At 36.9% G+C, this 21268-nt stretch overlaps 1 protein-coding gene across 1 annotated transcript; it reads left to right on the plus strand.

Moving 5' to 3' along the window:
- The first annotated feature begins 3552 nt into the window (after nucleotides 1–3552).
- LOC139984467 (general transcription factor II-I repeat domain-containing protein 1-like) lies at nucleotides 3553–20676 on the plus strand. Its single transcript, XM_071998385.1, has 6 exons — nucleotides 3553–5168; nucleotides 5856–5982; nucleotides 9915–10107; nucleotides 10753–10906; nucleotides 11454–11531; nucleotides 20474–20676. The coding sequence occupies exons 3-6, from the start codon at nucleotides 10063–10065 to the stop codon at nucleotides 20674–20676; spliced, it is 480 nt and encodes a 159-aa protein (XP_071854486.1). The 5' UTR covers nucleotides 3553–5168; nucleotides 5856–5982; nucleotides 9915–10062.
- Nucleotides 20677–21268: the final 592 nt, after the last annotated feature.

Consider the following 21268-nt stretch of genomic DNA (forward strand, 5'->3'; position numbering starts at 1 on the left):
ATGTGGAGTGGGTGTGTTTTGTATAGCTCACATTCAAGTGACTAAAATATTTGATAGGTCTTGAAAGTTCATACTATGGATGCAGGTGACCCCAAGTATAATTGTGATTGGTAATATTCATTGTGTGTGTGTGTGTATTTTTTTAAAGTCTCTTTGTCTACCTTTTTCTAATTTCCACATGTAAGAGTCCATTGAAAACCTATACTAGATAATTTAGGAAAACGAATTGTACTTGATGCAGATCAAGTGGCATGATAAATGAGTGGGAATGAATAGTAGAAAGACTTTCTACAAGGGTGTTCTTTCTAGGTACCTTCATAATTTGGTGATGATATGCCCCACCCCCCCCCCCCCCCCGCTTGTATTGTCATAACATACTACATTTGACATTTGATTGGTCTATTCATCCTTTGACTAGATATCCACCACCTGTCGCCATCCACCCACACCCTTACTGAAAGCAGGGACGTCGCTAGAGGGTGTGGGGGTTGTCACCCCCCCCCCCCCAAACTTGGTAAAACTGACGATAGCTGGAACATTTGAGTGCGACAATCGGAATTTCCGACTGTAGCACTCTAATTTACCTAAGCCTATTCAAATATTCTTGTGATTGTAAATGACCTACAAAATTTGGTAAAAATTGACCAAATAGTCATATTTACCACGTTTTCCTTGCCTCTTTGAGAAATTGCATCTCGCGATCCTTATACTTCACCGTACAAAACTTCGTATGATTTGTAATACTCTAAAAAAAAAAGCCTAATAGAACTACTGTACAACGTTCGCCAGCTTCAATTCGGTTTATTTATGCACTAATTTTGCTATTGGGTGGGATGACCCTGTTCGCTCGCTCCAAGTAAGTTCAAGATATATAGGCTTATGTCTCTATGAAATACGATAAAACGCTCAATGCTAATCTACGGTAGCTTAAAAGTGCCATCAACATATGTAAAACTTTCACCCGTTAGTTGACATATTTTCTGCAAAATGTTTAATTGTTCACTTCATTCGAAATGCTCAGTTGGAATGAAGTAAACAATTTAAAATTTCCATGTGAGTTATTAACAGCCCCGCCCCCCCCCCCCCCCAAAAAAAAAAGACAGCATTCGGAATTTTCTGGCTCCAAAACCCATCCAGTTGGAATTTCAGCCACTCAATGTGCAGCTCTCAAAATTGTAGGAGAACACAATGAGTTAAACCCATAGTTAAATAGCCTGTGCCTTTCCAAAAATGAGATTAAGCAAGAATACCGTAGCATTGTATTTTGGAATTGCTCGAGTTGGCAGTGTTACGAGAAGCGGAATTATTTGGGGTGGATATGTTTGGTCAAACTGATTGAACAGTTTGTCCCATATAAAGAATGAAGCTATCCCGGTTGAGACCCACTTATACAAAGGAACACAAAGTGAAAACACATCATGATTATATTCCGCTATATATAGTTATTGCATTTTACTTCCCAATACTTTGCTGGGATGATTGCTACAGTGATCTTATATTGAAGATATGCCAGAATATTACAGAATATGGGCAAAATTCTTTGTGACTGGCTCAGAATGCAGCCGTTGGGTTGAAATAACACATTTTGGAATATTGGTCTAGTACTAGAATTAAAGTATTCACATAAATATTCAAAACATGGATTGGGCTAACGAGAGTTATTACGTATGTTATTATAATATAATGGTTTGTGCATCAACGGAATATCTAAATGTAATTTGTCTTCATAAGTTCATTCATTATCCACGCCATCATTTGAGAACGGCAATTTTATTAATGCTACAAGGATATGAACTGTTTCATGAATAAGTTGTGTTCAGATAAGATGGGAAATAAATTGTGTTAAGTAAGAGAATGACATCATTTTTGGACCTGTCACAAGTCACACTGTGACCGTCACATGCACATCAAGTCACGCATAATGCACACCCTTAAAGTATTTGCAGATCAGTTGTGATGTACGGTTGAACTGCATTATCAATCTCTGGCGGCATATTTCCTTCTTTCTGTTACCTACCTAACAAATGAAAATTGAATTCATCAAATTATCATTTAATTTTCTATTGTTCCTTAAATGTTCCACATGTAAATATTGTTGTCAATTGTTAATTGCATTCGGGAAGACTCTAATAATCTACATAAACCACTCCAATCGCAACCAAGTTGTTTAATTTTACTGAATGATATAAAAACACGCTGCGTACGGTAATCTGGATTGTAGCCGTAGCCTATAAATGTTGAACAGGTAGCCTATGAAACTCTAGACCTGTCACTGATATAGTAACAGCATGTATTAATCGGAAACTGAAAAAGGTATATGAAACTTCATTAGACCATTTCACATAGGGTATGCAAATTAAGAAAAAGTGTTGCACATAGTGTCGCAAAATTTAAAAACTGGATTAAAACTAATTTTCCTAAAATTTTATTTTTTCCATTAAGGTTAGAGCATCCCACGCAGTACATCCAAGTATGAGATATCATAAAAGTTGATCCCTCATAAAATATTAGTTTACCAGATTTGAAAAACCGGAAATCAAAACTCATTTAACCGAAATTAAATTTGAAGCTTTATGAATTATCTAACCCCCCCCCCCCCCAATGCAATAGTCATGGTATTTTTAGAGCTTTCATCATAATTATTATTGATAAAGTTTTAAGACTTCATGCCATTAATCTGCTGACCGACTCATTCTTTTATATTTGCTTGAATGTAAAACGACTGTTCAATGAAGGTTAGTCAAAACAAGGACTGTTCCCCATAGAATGAAATTTAGCGAGAAACGGTAAAGTGAGAAAAGGGGGGAAAGTGGAGGCGCTTTTGTAAGCAGAGTAGTGTATTTTTTACTTCCGTGGTACAGACCCGTATCTCAGTTCGGCTCTGGCTACGTATATACAACTTCCATTTCGGCTTCCAGTTATTTTATAGCAAATATTTTGGTAATACCCTCCATTCCTTTCGCCGTATGAATGCGCCACCCGACTCTGGATGTCGTCTTCTTCGTAACTTAAGTTCTATGCCGCCAACATAATATGCGGTATGTACTTGTCTGCGTGACTGCACACAGTGATTCGCGGAAAGAACACTTGTCAAGTTCAATTAGTGCTAGATCTGTCCATGTGATCAATCGAGATGGCTGATGGAGAAGTACTTAACCAAAACGATAACGTAATGTATATGGTCATATTTATTAGAAGTAACGTTTGGTTTCGGCTGAACGTAAAGCCTTCAGCCTTAGTTCAGTACTACAAGGCTATAATTAGTGATAGCCTATTGACCACACGTTGTGAACTTAACAATAAGGGGCTTATAGGGCCTAGCCTAAGCCTAACAATGTTAAGACCATGGTATTAATTGTTACTAACCTGCCAGCTAGTCATAATGAGTACTAGTAAAAGATTGGGCCAGCATAGTACTAGGGCTATAGACCTAACTTAGACATAATAATTAACTGTTCTATGTTGACCATGGCTTGGGAATCCGTAGTTGTTGATAGAATCTATGCGTTGTGTGTCTTTCTGTGTACGTTATGTGCATGATACTATATTCAAAGTGGCTATTCTTATGACTAGTCGTAAGAATAATTACCGACTACGCATGCGCAGTTGCTATTTTTATGACCAGGAGTACTATTTTTACTAGGAGTAACAATAATTTCCGGTTAAACTTAGAGTTAGGGTTAGAATTGAGGTTTAGGGTTATGTGTAGGGTTAGGGCTACCCTTACTATATGCGCAGTTGCTTTATTTACTTTACTGGGCTTGAATTCGCCTTTGTCGTAAGAATAGTTGATAAACAATTGTTACAACTAGTCGTATTAATATTTGCATACATTTGCATTTAGCTGTGCGTGATTGATTGGCTTATTCAATGCGTAGAGTGTCCGCCTCACAATCCTTCGGTTCCAGGATCAAAATTCAGCCAGGAGCCAGATTCTCTTGAATTAATCAAAAGTCGCTGCAGTGTAATGGTTACAGTATGTGCAGAGTCTTCCATGGATTTAGTATTTCTGGTTTGTGAACTTTGGGACAATTTAGGGGTTTGTTTCTGTTCTTCACTTTGTTTCAAAACAACTTTGTTCGTCATGGTTGCACTACAGTGATTTCAAATGGGGTGCCTTTGCCTACAGTACCTCAGTATATGAGAAAGTGGTCAGATGCTGAGGCATACAATCTTGTCCGTCAGATGGGGACGTTAAATGCTGGTTTATTCCAGTTTGCGTGACTTCAAAGAAGCATGTTTTTTAATTCAGGTGTTCTTAGTTGGTCCCTGTCCTGTAAGGACGTATTATTGTTGAAATCCTCAATTCTTTTTATTGTATCACCGTTTTATCCCATCGATTGCTCTCAATTTGGAATCTGAACATTTCAATAAAGTTTATCACAAGAAATTCTAAAAAGTATCCCACTTGTCTCCTGAACTGTTTCCTGTATAATCGCTATATTTCGGACTTAACCCTCCGCAGAATAATCTTGGGAAGGGCGCCCAAGCAAACCTGACATAAGTTCACCTAAAACCCAGTCTTAAACCATGATTGAGTTAGGCCTACTACTATTAAACTAGGCCACCTTGTAGCATGGTCATAGGACCTAGCTATATATACTGTAGGTTAAGCTTTGCTACATTTGTGAAGTAATGATGCAATTCCTGTCATGGGTCTTCAAGTCAACTCCAATGGTGAAAAGAATTTTTCCTGGAAAATCCATTTCAAGTTATTTTAAGAACTTGTTGGCAACTTGGAACAGTAAATCAAGATGGTAATCGGCACATTTACTTAGAATAAATTATATGTCTTTCATCAGCAGTATTTCATGTAACTTTTCATGTATGATATTTCTTTTTGCCAGAACGAAAGTTTCTGGTGGATTCCAAGTTGAACATCGTCTTAATTATTTGATTTTGAAAAAAGTATTTGTGCACTATACACTCAGAATACATTTCTTACTTCTTCTTTTTTGATAGGTTGTTGACCATAAACTGATACTGGAGGAGTATTGGCAGAATGGAATGACTAGTTATGGTTCATCAAGAAATAATGAAAGAGTTGCAGAAATAGTTTAAAAAAACTGGCATGTCGGCAAAGAAAGTAAAGGTAACGAAAGATATGTCTTCTGCCACTCTCGAAGATATGATCACAACTACGGTTTTAGTTGAAAGATTGTGTCGAGGTAAGCTCACGTAATATTCATGCATAAATGAAAGCACAAGCTCAGGAATTATAGTTACAATTAATATTGCAAGCAAATATTTCTTCTAGGTGAGATGTGCGTCCAAAGTGCAAAAGGTACAGTAGATTATGTTTTATCAAGTTTATTGTACAAAGTGAATTTCCAGTGGTAGTATGATTGAGTATGTTCCTATGATCAAGAGTTCTCAATCAACTTTCTTTGAAGCCAGCTAAAGAGAAACTTTGGTTGGAGGAAGTGGCTATGTAGGAGAACCAAATGTCATTATACATGTATAGAATAAGCAATATGCAAAGTAGCTTCATGTGGTTGTAATACATAAAGTTTTATTCCTGATTAAAGCTACTTTTGTGTATCAATCTTTATTTGTGGCTTGGTTTGAATCTTTCATGAACCAAATTAAAATGTATACTGCCAATTTGATTACAAATTCAAACTAACTGTCTCAATAAAAAAACAAAAGTAAGAGGATCGATCATACCAAACAAAATGGGATGAGCATTATACTGGCTCAATCACTAATTCATTCCGGGTAATCCAATTTACCTTGCCTGTAGTATTGAAATGTATTAGAGTTTCATTTTTTTTCTCTTTATGTTCAATCATACAGTAGTTGTCATATAGTTAAGTCTTGTCTGCACCTTTTTTCCACCTGATTTTCATCAACAGTGTTGGATCAAGTCACGAAATAGGATGGAAACAAGAAGAAGGTTTGGGACAACCAAAGCTCCAAGTGTTCATGCACAAAGGAAAAGTGCATACTGCACATTTTTGTCTGAATATATGGCAAAGGAAGGTAAGGAAAATTACCTTCATTTTTAAATGGTTATTTCAACTAGAAACTTATGAAATATTGTGACATTAGCTTGTGCTCAGAAGAAATGAAAGAAGAAAATAAAATAGTCAGTAATTCCATATCAGTGTTTTGCTAACTTGAGACCCCAGGTAACCTATGCACGAAAATCCATCTGCATAAACAGATTCCAACTGGATGGGGACCCTGGCCGGGATGCACAGGTTTTCACAAGAGAACAAGAGTTGTCTTTTAATCCACAAAGCAGGTTCTCATAGTGGACATTCTTTGAGATTGCCAAACAATAGACACAGGAAATGGTGATGCCAATGTACGCAAGTTAAAACTCAAGCTTGACGTAATTCAAGGAACTGAATTTAGATGTATGAAAACCTAGGTAATATCACAAAAGATAAAGCAAACACTTCCCAAATTGTTGTTCAAACATTTCCCGAATTGTTGTCTCAAAAATGGCATTTTATGCTCACTTAAAAAATATATTGTACACAAATACTAGACTACTTCTGGTGTTTTAAAAAAAAATCCTAGAACTTTCCAAAATACAGATAAAATGATATCCTACCATAGTTACTTTGAGGTGTACAGCAAATAGCCTAACCACATTGGCAGTTATGTATTTCATACATACTACAGAAACACAAGTAAACGTAGTTCACAGAGTTAGTGTTTTGTACAGGATCATTAAAACATTTATGTTAGTCTTTTGACAATCATGCCAAGTGGCATAAAACATATGGGACATCTAGGTTTTACTTTAATAACCGATGGCATTAGATAGGGGCAGTGATATCAAAATGTGCATGTACAGTACGTACCGTATGGGCTTTTGATCATGTTTTCATGGGGAATAGACTGGTTCATGAGGGACGTACCATTGATTTGAGGTGCATTCTATGAAATATATGGAGGTTGTAAATATTACATGAATGTGTTTATCTAGTTTTCTCAAACATCTAATTGTTTGCTTTCTTTGCCGATCATTTCTACTGACTGACCTTATTAATTTTAGATTGGAATCAACCATTTTACTCAGTTTGGAAAGTGTCGAGAGTGTGAGCAAACATGTGTAATAGGGTCACGGTTTTACCAGAAAATTTGTATTTATTTTGTTCATATTTTTATACCAAGTTTAGAGAGTTGCTTATGACATTTGAAGAGTATATTCTGTAAAATTGCACTAGTCATTTGGAGCATATTTTAGTAATCTTGATATACTTGATAGGGAACAACTTTGAGGCTGATTTGACGATCTATGAAGGTAGGCCATTGCAGTGATCTATTACTTTGCAGAAATTTTCACAGCTATGTGGGAGGTAACCAGTCAGATGTCGGCTTACTGAACCATTCTGTACCCATTGAAATGAACTAGTGTACTACCCAAACTGAAGATTACTCATCTTAAAATGTGATGTTTTTGCTCCTCTATCAGGTGGCCACTGAGAAAAAAATTGTTTTCATTATTATTTCTTTGTGTTTTGGCAGCATAAGGCTTACTAATCTTTCCCTAAGATAACTAAGACAACAAACTATGCATATTGTCCGACCAAGGCCGATAACGATTCTTAAAACCGAAGCCATTATTGTATTGTTCTCTTCATGCGCATATCCAGGATTTGTTCCTGGGGGTTGTTGTGCTGGAGACTGACATGGGGGAGGGGTCTAAGTGGGAGGGGGTGTCCCCTCCCCCTTTGGCATAAAAATGGTATTTTTGATTTGATTTGATTTGATTTATTTGATTTTCCACTGGATATATACATGTGGAGGGAAGTCCTCTAAAAAGCCAATTCAGGCTTAACAAGGCAAAGGACTCGAAAGAAAGAAAGAAAGAAAGAAAGAAAGAAAGGACTCGAAAGAAAGAAAGAAAGGACTCGAAAGAAAGAAAGAAAGAAAGAAAGAAAGAAAGAAAGAAAGAAAGGACTCGAAAGAAAGAAAGAAAGAAAGAAAGAAAGAAAGGACTCGAAAGAAAGAAAGAAAGAAAGAAAGAAAGAAAGGACTCGAAAGAAAGAAAGAAAGAAAGAAAGAAAGAAAGAAAGAAAGAAAGAAAGAAAGGACTCGAAAGAAAGAAAGAAAGAAAGAAAGAAAGAAAGGACTCGAAAGAAAGAAAGAAAGAAAGAAAGAAAGAAAGGACTCGAAAGAAAGAAAGAAAGAAAGAAAGAAAGAAAGAAAGAAAGAAAGAAAGAAAGAAAGAAAGAAAGAAAGAAAGAAAGAAAGAAAGAAAGAAAGAAAGAAAGAAAGAAAGAAAGAAAGAAAGAAAGAAAGAAAGAAAGAAAGAAAGAAAGAAAGAAAGAAAGAAAGAAAGAAAGAAAGAAAGAAAGAAAGAAAGAAAGAACAAAAACCAAACAAAAAAGCATATATACATAAATGAAAATATAACTAGTGTCTTAATAAAGAATAATTAATAACATACAATATAAACGATGTATCAATACTGAGAAATTACTTCTTTTTTTAGTGCTTTTCTAAATGTTTCTTTAGATGGTTTAGATTTTCTAGTAGCAGTTAGATCATTCCATGTCCTCATAGCACGATTCTTTAAACTTAACGTACCAAATGTTGTATTACATAAGTTGTGGTGTGCTTGACCGGCACTTCTAGTGCGGTGACTATGTATGGCGCTGTTAATAGTAAATAAGTCATGAAAGGCTGCAGGAAGTAAGCCATTCCAAGCCTTGTAAAAGAATGTGGCTACATTCAGCCTAACAATATCGTTAAATTGTCGTCGATAAATTCTGACATGTTGTGTCTGTTAAAATTTCGTATATGAAAGGGTTCTTTTGTCTTGTTTGTCCTGTCAAGGACCTTTAGGAATATAGGCATATGATCACTTAAATCAGTAATGAGTATGCCTGTAGTAAGAGGGGTATTAGCATTCGTTATAATGTTATCAATAACAGTAGCTGCATTACTACTAAAACGAGTAGGTTTTGTTATCGTAGGGTTAAAACCGTACGAGTGCATAATGTTTAACAAATCTCTAGACTTACTAAAATTGGACAAGTTAATGTTATAATCCCCCACAATATACGTAGTACTCTGGTGTTTGGTTATAGTGACCAAAATGTTTTCCATGTGTGTGTGTAAATCAACCAATGAGCCATTTGGTGGTCTATACACTACACCGATGATGGAATTCTCACGTTTACAAGGCTTTGTAATTTCAATAAACAATGACTCAATAGATTCATTAAATATTGATAGATCAGATCTACATTTATAACTAACATCATTACATATAAATAGGCAGATTCCTCCACCCCTTCTAGTTTCTCTGTGTCTATTTTAAGGCCTCTAGATGCAAAATGGTGCCATGTTTGAGCTCAAATCATGCAAAAGAATATTGATAATAATTCTATTCACATCAGAAAAATGTAATCCTATATAGACTAAATTATTGATGCAAGGAAAATGCCAACCTAAAGAGATACCTTTCTCAATATTTATAATTTACAAGCAACTAGGTTCAACATCAACTCAAAAGTTTGAACTGTAAGAAGGATAATTTGGGGAATCAGGAGGATTGGAAGAGACTCGAGTGAGGCCCAGAGGAGGGAGCGATAATTATCACTAGCGTATCTCTCCAAGTCACTAGTGTTTTCTGCATATTTTTTGGGTGGCACTTGGGCCATGGAGTGTGTTTGAACACCCAAAACACCCCTGTGGCTACACGCCTGGTTCTCTTACTGAGGCTATTGTATTTATACAAACACTGCTATCATGTAGTGTAATATTTATCTTTGCCCTGTTGCAACTCTGTCGGTTCTAATATGAAGATGAAGAAACACAATCAGGTACTTTCATAGGCTATTAATGAAATCGGGAGGTATTGTGTGTAAATGCTCCAAGCATAAATTTGAAGGAAAAGTAATATCCAATAATCATGTCACTTCCTTTGTATATTGTCTTTGCACATGCAGCTAATAAATCTCAACAGAGCAGAAAGGATCTGCTGAAAAGTGCAGGGAAGCATGGAGAAAGATTAAAGCAAATAAAACCAGCTTTAACAATTACAATCTTGCTGCAAGTAAGAAGAATGCCAACGACAAAAAGTTCAGCCAACATCAGATGAAACCGTGGCAAAACAAAGTTGTGAAGGAGATGCAAGTTTTGGTAAGAAATACAAAATCATCAAATGGCAGTTTTGCAGCAATGTGCTGTATTGTTATCTTTTCAAAGAATTAACTGTTTGCTAAGATGAATTATTGTCTGAAGGCTTTGGATACTTTCTTATTGGACTGTCTCTTAAAAATGAGGTTTCTATTGGGTTTTACACACGACTTGTTGGTCTACATGTGGAAGAATATTTTCATCCTCAGAGTTTAATCAAGCAAACAGTTATTGTAAATGTTTTGATAATATTAACAATCCTTTTGATTAAAAGTCTCATCTTCAAATATATATCCAATTAAACATTAAATAAGTAAGAGAAGTTAACACTGCCTTTATGCCTGTTTACATTCAATGCTTTGTTGATGTTTCCTGTTGATAGCGCTGAAGGCCAACCTCTATATCTCTTGCACTTTGTAAACCGAGCTGATGGCTCTCATTCCTTCATTGTTAATTTAAATGTTCTTATAAAAATTGTCAGTTAGCCAAAATTTGTTAAAAGAAGGAAATCATTGGCAAGATGGGTTTGAAGACATAATGAAAGAGATTATTTTTTTTGGTTTTGAACAATTATGATGTGCATTTTCACTCGCCAAATGGGACATCAATAGCACAATTATCAATGGTTACTTTTTTACTCCTTCACAGTGTGAGAAACTTGAGGAGCAAAACTGTGAGGATTTTGTTGCAGTAGTCAATTCAGATGGGGAACTGATTACAGCAGGAACAGATATGGCGAAAAACTTCATGCAGAGAGAAGATCTGTTCCTGCAACGATTTGGCCTTGCTGTATCTGGCAAAGGTATTTTCACATATTTCACTATGTTTAATATTTGTTTCTGTACATTGCCAAAAAAGCCACTTAACCATTTGTTATGGCTGCATTTATCATTACTGCACAGCTTCATGACATACGTAACAAACTCATAGGAGAAATGAAAGTTTATCGTATAGTGGGAGATCAACCTCAGCTGAGGAAGATTGTGTTCCCATGGAAACTATGATTAGAAAAGAAATGATAATTGTTCACCTCTTGGAAACCATGTGATTTAACTAATAATAACTGCTTTGGAATGAAAGTGAACAGTACTTAATGTAGAATGTTGTTCACAACTACTGCACCTATGTACCTTAAATGATCTTCAGTATTAACCCAATATTAAGAGGAAATCATTGTCCAACTGGATAAAATCATGTTCAGTGTGATACTAGATATGAATATTTTCAAGAAAATGTGGCAGTACATATAGAAAAACAAGATTGAAAAATGTATGTTGCATAACTGGAAGTTGTATGTTTGAAATGGATTATTGTTTGCCTTATACTAAATATTTCATTCAATGTTATAGAACAGTTTGCTTGTAAGTCAAAGGATTCTTGGGATGATCTGCGCTGCAAAGTCCAAGAAATATTCAATGAGAAGTTTTGTAAGTATGTTAATTACAACAAGTTTTTTACTGTAGATTCAAAAGCAGAACAATTAAGACCTTGTGGTGAGATATTATATGTATATTGCCACTTTAGAGTTCATGGGATGTAAGAGCTACAATCGACCTTCCTTGTTTTTGTACAAAATCCACATTTACTTCTAGAACTCCTCCTGCGACAACCCTGATTGTCCAGTCAATCTATGACAAAAAATGGCTCAACCTTAAACAAATTGCAACAGAATGTTTTTTTAGCAGTTTTAGACTTATAAGTGTCTAATAAACATCATATCCAAAATCGACATTGATCCTGGTTGTCTAACCCAACCAAAATGGCGTCTTAAAACAAAATGGCGGCGGGCTTATTTTTTCAATCAATTTTCAATATATATTGCCATTAAAGACATTAATTACAATAAAAGCATAATCAAATCATACGGCGGAACCTTTAAATAGTAAACAATGGTTGTAAATTAGATAGAAATTAATCCGTCAATGAGGGCGCTTTCCTCATCGCCATGTGATCATAAGTTAAGAGAGGACTATGTACGTGCAAGTTTATGTTTTCTAACTTCTTCCTTATTTAATAAATTTATGATTTTAGGTGAACAATGTTTACATAACTTTAGCGTGGGCATAAGAGTATTGAGATAAAACGTATATTTCCTGGCAAATAAAATGAAAACATGTGACTCTCCTTTGACATCACATTGTATGGGCATCTCTTGATTTACAAAACTAAAACTGAAATTTAACTTCTTTACACATTGCCATTTTTTGTAAATAAGCAGCGAGTACTATCCATTTGCAATCGAGCTAAACTTGCAGTGCCCACATCGCTTCATGTAGCCAATTAGTACTTTCTAACCGAGCGGCGATTCGTTTTGTGACTTGCTTTTTTTTGGGGGGGGGTGGGGTGGGGTATCTATAGAACGGTGGTAGAGAGAAACATTTATTTTTTTATTTTTGTGGGTCGTTGTAACAATTTATACATTTTTTTCAATGTGCTCACTCTCACTTTAATCGGGCATGCCCAGACTCCCCTCTTTATTAAAAACGAATTATCAAATATTGAGGGATATTGATTTGATTGAAGAAACGATCAAATTGGCGTGCTGAATCTTTTAGATAACTTTCGTGATTTTTCCTCAAACGGCTCATATGGAGTAGCTTTACAAACCAAATATTTTACTGAAACACTGATGAAGTCAATTATACCTTGAATAATAGGTCACTACGGTCAGTCTTCCTCACTATCGTTGTCGTAGTCTGCAACATTGGAGCAGCTGATTCCACGACATTCACTGCATCCTACAGAACACTTCAACCCATGCTTCCTACAGGAGCATCGTTTCGAATCACAGTTGGTTCTGCATTTACATCTGATGACCTGCAGTAGCATTTCAGGAGCTGGCGGTAAAGGTGACTTGGTGGGCATCAGATTGTTATTACTCGTATACCATCCCCATTCGTGGGGCAGTAAATCACTGTCTGTTCCAATCCACTGTTGAACTTGCAGAAACACTCTTAAGCTATGGTATCTTGCTGCTGCTGATGTCGGTGGCAGGGTCTGTACTTTAACAGATGTTTTACTCGACGCTACTTTGTTAAAAAAATTTCGAGCTCGCAAATCATCAAGTCTTTCTCCTCGACTACCTCCATACAGAAAGACTAAGGCTTCTTCACCGGCTTTAATTACTTCTTCTTTTGAGGCCTGTCTAGAAAATACTTCACCTTGATTCTTAAAATGATCGTCATTTGCCATTTTCCTTAAAACTGCACCTTTTCCTATTCCGAACGGTGTCACAGCCACTTATAGCGTGCACAAATGGTAAATGCCTGCACATGTCTTCTCCCAATACTTTCTTTGTCTTCTGTATGTCCCAGATCCTTTGCATGTTTAATTTTTCACTCATGAAGTATACATTGTGTGAGGTACTGTTGGCATGGAAACAAAGTAGCACGACTATGTCTGTGTCTTCACCAATAACAACTGTTGCTTTGTTTGTAGAGCATTCGACAGCTTTTAGTACAATCAGTAAATCGGCATCGTCGTCGGCATGGAACACACTAAGACTTCTTTCTTGCATTTTTTGACCCAACATGTTAAGAAATCTTTGTTTGTTGCATGAATTGGCGAGGAATATGTCTTTACGGGATCTACAAGGCATGCTTTCAGTGAACAATACTGTTGATCCGACAACTCCTTTTGACCTCTTGATATGAGCAGAGTCTTTTGTAGATGAGCCATTTGAATAACCATCAAAGACAACAATGGCGTTACCATACTTTTTGTTGACATAGTCCAAGTACATCTTACAAATAGTGTTGAAGCTTTCGCCTTGGCGCCACGGCAGACGCTGTAGGAGGGAACCACCGTCTAATACAAACTGCAGTCCAACTGATGGCAGTTCTTGTGCGTTACATTCACCTAGCCCCCATATTGCATCAGCGTGGGAAGACTTATTCGATGCTCTCATAAGACCAGATGTATCAAACAGTGATGATGGGTGACTGCATAATTCGTAACGGAAAAGTTCTGCCTTGTCATCGTACATACCATTTGACGCCAATAATAATCGCTGGAAAAGGAGTTGTGGATCAACTTCAATTGAATCTCCATCCACTTTGACAGCTGTTTTGGCATTCATTGTGGTGGCCTGCTGTGATCGCTTGAAAGAAAATCCTGTCACTCCTTTTCCAGCCATTTCTTGCACAATAGTCGACCCGACATCTTTGGCCTTGTCTACGTTTACATTTCCGTCAGCTATTACACCTGTTTCAATGTTTCGTAGAGATGGATCTTCTGCAAACGGATCCCTATTTTGCAGAAACGAAATTACAGTGAACAGATCTTTGTGATCCCTTTCCTTTCGCGCCTCGGAGGATTCTTTATGCTGACTGCTTGTGTGGTAGTCAATTCCACATACCTCTTGCATAGCGTTGTTCATATCTGCACATGCTGGCATTGAAAGTATCCATCTTGCCCTTTCGGCGTCTGTCATGCCACGTCCTCTTGTCAAACCACCTGTTGTTTTCAGAGATCTCATCAGTACCTGCTCAATCACAAGATCGGATGAGAGTCCAGCCCAAAACCGATTACTCCTACGGATCACATGATGACCATTTTGAAAAGCGGCATGAACTTCGGGATGATCCACTTCTAATTGTATCATCATTTGCAGATATATGTATGCTGATTTCAAGTACAAGTTGTGTCCTGCAGCAGCAAAGAATGGTAACATTTCTTTTATTGTACTTAGATGAAGATTCCAGTTCCCAGTCCGTTCAGCTTTAATAAACAAGCGAAGCAAATCAACCATATGCATGTACTGCATCCAAAGTGTTCCTGTGCGAAGATTAGATAAAGAAAGTTTCTTCCTTTCAAGCTCTTTATTTATACTGTCGAGCACATCGCTTTCGCAGACCTCTTGAGGTGAGATTGCCTTGTCCATCAGTCTGTCATGGAGGTTCTTTGCCGTTAAAAGAAGTTCTTCATCGGTCCTGCATACAGAAGGTTCTTCTGATTCATGAACTAGATCTTCATCCATTTGATTTGTTTCTTGCTCATCATTCATTAACGTACTCGCATTGTCATTGGCCTGTTGTTGTACCATATTTGATACTGTATTTATCCTCTGAAACCTGGATGTTTACTTCTTTCGTCTCAATATTTGTTGTAAAGACCTTTGAAATAACCATATAGTTTAGTGCACTATCGACCAAACAGTGCCCTCGCAACGCTCTTGCTACAGCTTTACCGGTCAGCATGTGGTTGACAGTGTTTGACGCATAAATTGTCTGTAAAAGTTCACGCAAACCAGAGCCAGCCATCAAGTGACCAATAGAACCAAGAAAACTCATTTGGAGATGGAACCCACCAAGACGCAAAATTGTGGACCTGAGATCGCTACCTTCAGGTTCGTTAAGTACTATCATTAAAGCTTTCCAGTACAGGGGTTGGTCGAAAGTAAGAATAGCCTTTGTGTTGTGTCGTCTTGCTTCATTGCATACAAACTTCAAAGTAGAATATATGCATGAGTTATCACTGGGATTCATGTCTATCATTGGAAAAAAGAAGACAGACGATTCCCCTGGGTGTTCCCCCTGTTGCATCATCTGCATCATACCTGACCATCCTGGAACTGATGATTTGATGGGGCGCATTATCTTCCATAACAAATCCAGCTTCCACGTTGGATCATCGCAGTGAAGATCTCTGATTTCTTGGAAACTCAGTTCCGGCAATATACTCTGTTTTCGCGTATAATAAGATATGTTGATCGTCCCCATGGTAGTGAGTTCTTTGGTAGTTACCGATAACCGTTCTACAGCTCGTTGGTTTATGATGCCTGGAGTGATTCCCGCAATGATACCCATACCATGAAAGGAACCGTGCCCATCAAGGGTCCTAACATTATGATCCACATTGTCCGCAACGTATTGCACAAAATGGTCTGTACCAATCGGTGGCATATGGATTCCTTGGCTTGCCGCTGCGCTCGATTCATACCTTTGAACTTCAGAATACGAAGAACAGAATCCCAGTTTATTCAAAGTATCTATTAGGAACCGAGATCCAAAGTGGTGATGCATTTGTATTCCTAATGCAATTTGTAGAGGAGCCATCAAAACCCTGGGTCGTGCAGCTTGGATGAGGGCGTGTCCAATTGAAGAAACTTTCACATCATTCTCTTTTCCAACCATAATAGTGTTTAAGAGTAGTTTCAAACTGTCAGGAATAAACTGAAGATTTTGCTCAGTTGACGACACACTTGATGAGGATGGATATCTCAAATGCGATGCTTCCATTTGCTTTATATCACTTTTGATAAGTTTTGCAGCAGCCTCTACTATAAACAACTTCTCGGAAAATGCGTCTTGATGCCGTGGTCTCTTTGAAAATTCTTGCAAAATTGACCATACTGTGTTTGTGAATGATACAACGTTTGGTTTGCCGTTAACCTCAGTTATCAAAATTGTATCACCAAAGTGATCTTGTAGCCTTTTCCTCATGTATACAGTGCTATAAGGGTTCGGACAAAACTCTCTCATTTTTTCGACTAGATCGCTTAGAGTAGCTTGTACTTCGTCATTTTCTTTCAAATATTCCGCAACTCTGATAAATGCGGCTGCTTGATGTTCATCTTCGGGACGTCCAGGGCTTCGTTTACTCTTAGAACTACCTTTAAAAGACTTTGGAAGCTGCTCACAAGTGAAACTCTGGCTTTCACCTGTTTAGCCCATTCGTCATCTCGGTCGTCACATGCCGACTCAATTTTCCTTTCAAATTCAAAGGTTTTGACGGGGTAAGCCTGATGACCTTTTTTACCGTTCACTTCAGCATTTTGTCCACAAAAAAAGCAGTGTTCACCAAACAAAAACTGTTCAGTTTGTGAACGTAATTTACGCTTTAAACCGCATTTTACATTTGGTTTCAAATCGCTAGCAATGGATCGTTTATTGCAATATCGTTTACGACATTTTTGGTGAACCCTCTGTCCAACAGATATGGTAAGTTCATCACCACGTTCTTGGCTTGCCTCAATAATACCTTGAACTCCCTTCTTTCGCAATGTCACGTCAGGGTCGCAGTCAGTTTCCAAAGAAATCTGACAGATGACGCACACGTCCATCTAATAAAGAAAATAATAAAAACAAAAATTGTACAATGAAGATATATGTGCAGGTTTACTTTACTTAGTGCACTAGGTCACTGATAGAGCATTAAGGTAGGGATACAACCTAATTACACCCCAAACCCCGTAAAGAGTAAATAGTGAAAAGCATACGACGACACAGTCACGTTTGTTTATCTTAAGTGACATTTTCAAAAGTATGCAATTATGTTGCAAAGTTTACAAAGATTGTATCATAATCATCGATGAAAATGCGGTTGTTATCTAAAGAATACGAATGAATAATGGTTTGGTTAATATTAATGTATGAAAAAATGAAACTTAATGTGGATCAATAAAGAAAATCCATGATTTCTTCATTTTTCCAGCAATTTGTACGTAATTACTAATGGTACGTAAAGGCATCCGTACGTACAAAATTTTCGAAATCTCGGCTTGCCTTTGAGTGCAACCCTGATTAAGCCTATTTTAATCGCTCTTTTTTTTATTTGCAAGTTTTATATACCTTATGGTTTTACAGCTGTTTTAACGAATGCAGTTAGACTTATTGGAATATATTGCGTTCTTTATCGACCGTTCATTCGCTTAAAATAACATTAGGCCTAACGTTACGCTAGCCTATACGTTCGTATTACGTGCGAAACTAGCCAGACTGCATTTGTAAATGGTAGTTGGGGGTTAGTTTTCTTTGTAACCTTGTGGTAAATTAAAATATACACCAGCAAATGTTCTATTTGCGTGGAGTTCGAATTTAGATAAGGTCCAAGTCTAAACGTAACTAGGCCTCCAATGTCAGCGATATAGGCTACATCAGTACATGTATTTTGTGTGTAATACCAGCCTCACACCAGTTAAGCGAAGCTATTCTTTCGATTATTTTCTTTCTTTTTGTGCTATATTCAATTGATTTTAAACTAGAGAAACGCAATGGCTATTACGTATAACAAAAATGTACATCTATTCCTTACCTGAACATTCCACACAGATAGCAAAGACTCAAAAACGTTACATCCTTAAGTCAAAGGTTTTCGTGACCGAGCGTGCGCGAGTGTAAGCAGTAGGATGTAGCCACGGCAACGGCTATATAATTGTTTACCGTAGCTGATAAGAAGCATAAGTATAATCGACAAAACCGTCTCCTTTTGTAGCCAAAATTTCGGAATTTGGCAAATGTCGATTTATGTCGATTTTTAGTATGTTACTCAGACGAATTTATTCTATCAATTTGCGTTGAAATAAATTCTGTTGCAATTTGTTTAAGGTTAAATCATAGATTGACTGGACTATGATGGTCTGCAATGCTTTCCTGAAATGGGAAAGGTTCCAAAGGGGGAAAGGTACCTTGATCCTCTTTCCCTTTGAGAAAAGTTTATCATGATCAATGGTGTTAAATGCAACATGGTGTAATTTTGTTTATACCATTTAAAGTGAATTAATGTGAAATAAAAAAAACATATTGTTAATGGTGGGCCTGCTGGTTCTACCTTTATAGGTACAATGCATCCATGGTGGGCTGGAAATATCCAAACATCGGCCTGTAGGATGTTGAACCCCTGTTCTATGGTAGATAAATATTCCAAAGCTTCTGGGTAAAATGTAAACATATATTAAGTTTGCCACATTGTGAGAGCTAGTTTAAATACAATTTGATATTATTCTTTGCAGAAGGACTCTATTCCATGGTGTTTTTGTGTCTGTATATGAACAGTGTTGTGCATATAGTATAAGATTGTGGGGGGGGGGGCTACATTTGTGATTCTCCTGTTTGATATGCGGGAGTGGTCTAAGGGGAGAGGCTGTTATCCCCATCTGAGTGTTTTTCCTGAATTGTTACAGAGGTGGGTCACCTGCTCAAGCCCCTCCATCCATTTGAGCATATTGCTTCATGTCACAATATGCGTGTAAACCCAACGTGATGCTCTAAAATTAAATATTGCTTGAAGTTTAAACCTTCTTTGTACATTGCCTGTTGTGAGTAGATGACACCTCTTGTGTGTTTGCTCATATATGTGAAAGTCTGAAACACATGTGTCCGTGATATCTCCAGAAAATAAAAATTGGGGAGAACTTCAAACTTGATATGTGCATTTCATGTAGTAAGTACAAGATTCCTAATGTTTTATAAGGCAGTCAATGTGTTTTAAAGTCAACAGAAGTCAAGAAACTTTTAAAGATATCTTCAGAAGTGAATGATATTTGAAATTTAAACTTAGTTTGATGTTAGCCCTTGGCAAGTAGATGATTCTTATGGATTTCAATAGATATTTCAATTCATGTTAAAGGGTGTAAATACTCGCGAAAAAGAAACGTCTAATGCCGGTAATTTGACCTAGTTTAGAATGAGGTGTAACAGAAGTATTAAACACCACCATCGATCCCGCAGTATCCAAAGATACAGCGATGGACATCTAAGGTCCAGATGAAGATAACAATTAAGGTATCACGTTTCATTACTGTCTGCATTTTGTAGCGACATGAAGAAAACGTCACTGGCAAGCAAGAGAAAGTTAACTTATTCAGATGGCCACACACGGTTTGGGGATAGTCTTCAATGCCTTTAAGTGAACAGAGATCAAAGTCTGGGAAGTAACAGTGTGTCTGTGTCATGTACCAGGTTGCACTTAGTAAGTTGTTGTTTGTGTGAGGGTTCATTTTAGGTCAATATGGTATCCCCAGAAAATTGAAATTAAAATTTGGTGAGGAAGTGATACATTTTTTTTTTCCATTCAGTCCAATGGTCATCTGAATTAAACAAATTATCTTCAGAAATAAGTATTATTTATAACTTCAAAAGTGGAACTTCAAAAGTCGTTCATGGGTAATCGATCCATACCTTCATCATGGATGTCAAATATGATTTGAGGGTAATAGATCAAGTTTAAAAACATCCGAAACATGAAAACCAAATAATGGTGACAAAATGATCCGTTCTAGTATTACAGCTAGAGATCAAATGGTACCAACTGTAAAATATGGCTGCTTTGCAGATGCTTCTTTCATACTACTTCTATGAAATAATCAGTAATTGTAATAACAACTCAAAACTAATTATCAGTGGTTGCTATCAGATTTGCTATGAAATTTTTAAAAGTACAAAGAAATCAATGGTGAAACAGGGTTGAAATAGGGATCAGTAGTGTCAATAAGGGCTGATTTACCTCAGTTGATAGAGCTTAGAACTCGCAATCCCAAAGTCGCTCTTTCAAATCCTGTCTTAGCCTTAAGTTATTTGCACTGTTCAAAATTTCATTAAAATATCTCCCAGTCAGATTTTTATAATTCAGTTTGCATTACATTTTAAAGGTGCATTGACTGGGAAACGTCGGATGAGCTACAAGAAAATAGCGGCTGGGGAAGTCAGTGTTTGTGGCCTACCACCAGGTGTCTCATTCAATCGGCCATCATCATATGGGCTGGAAGACCTACAGGCAATTGTTGTGAATAGCAGTAAAATTTATTGTGGTATGTGCATGAAAAGCTCAGAGAAACAGTTGTGTAGATTATAGACTTTCAAATTGTATGCCTCTCTGATCTTTTAATTATGATTATATGTTAGGAATAACCCATTCTAACTTGGTTGGCATGCTACCCCTGACTGGTATCCATGGAACCATATCTGCTTCTTTTGCCACTGTTTTGAGCTGTTATACCAGTAGAGCTTATTTGAAGCAATCAATTCAAACAACAGCTGAGACTGAGATAATTAGAAAACTCAGTCTACTTTACATATTCAATTGGGAATACAAATTTTAAAGTAGGGCTTTTCATTTTCATGAGGGACATTGTTAACATTTTTCACAAAGGTTAGGGTGCTGGGGACATTCCCCTGGTGCTTCTGGTTCTTTCAACCTATGACACTTGCATCTGTGCCAACAACCAATGACAAGAGATTCATTGTGTTACACATTTAAACAGCAAGCTTGTCTTTTGTGTTGTCATGCATTGAATGCAGTACATTTCTAGGTTTGATACTCTTTAATTTGTTTAATTTAATTTAATCTATCTATCTATCTATCTATCTATCTATCTATCTATCTATCTATCTATCTATCTATCTATCTATCTATCTATCTATCTATCTATCTATCTATCTATCTA

This window comes from Apostichopus japonicus, chromosome 17, assembly GCF_037975245.1.
Source record: "Apostichopus japonicus isolate 1M-3 chromosome 17, ASM3797524v1, whole genome shotgun sequence".
Taxonomy (NCBI): Eukaryota; Metazoa; Echinodermata; class Holothuroidea; order Aspidochirotida; family Stichopodidae; genus Apostichopus; species Apostichopus japonicus.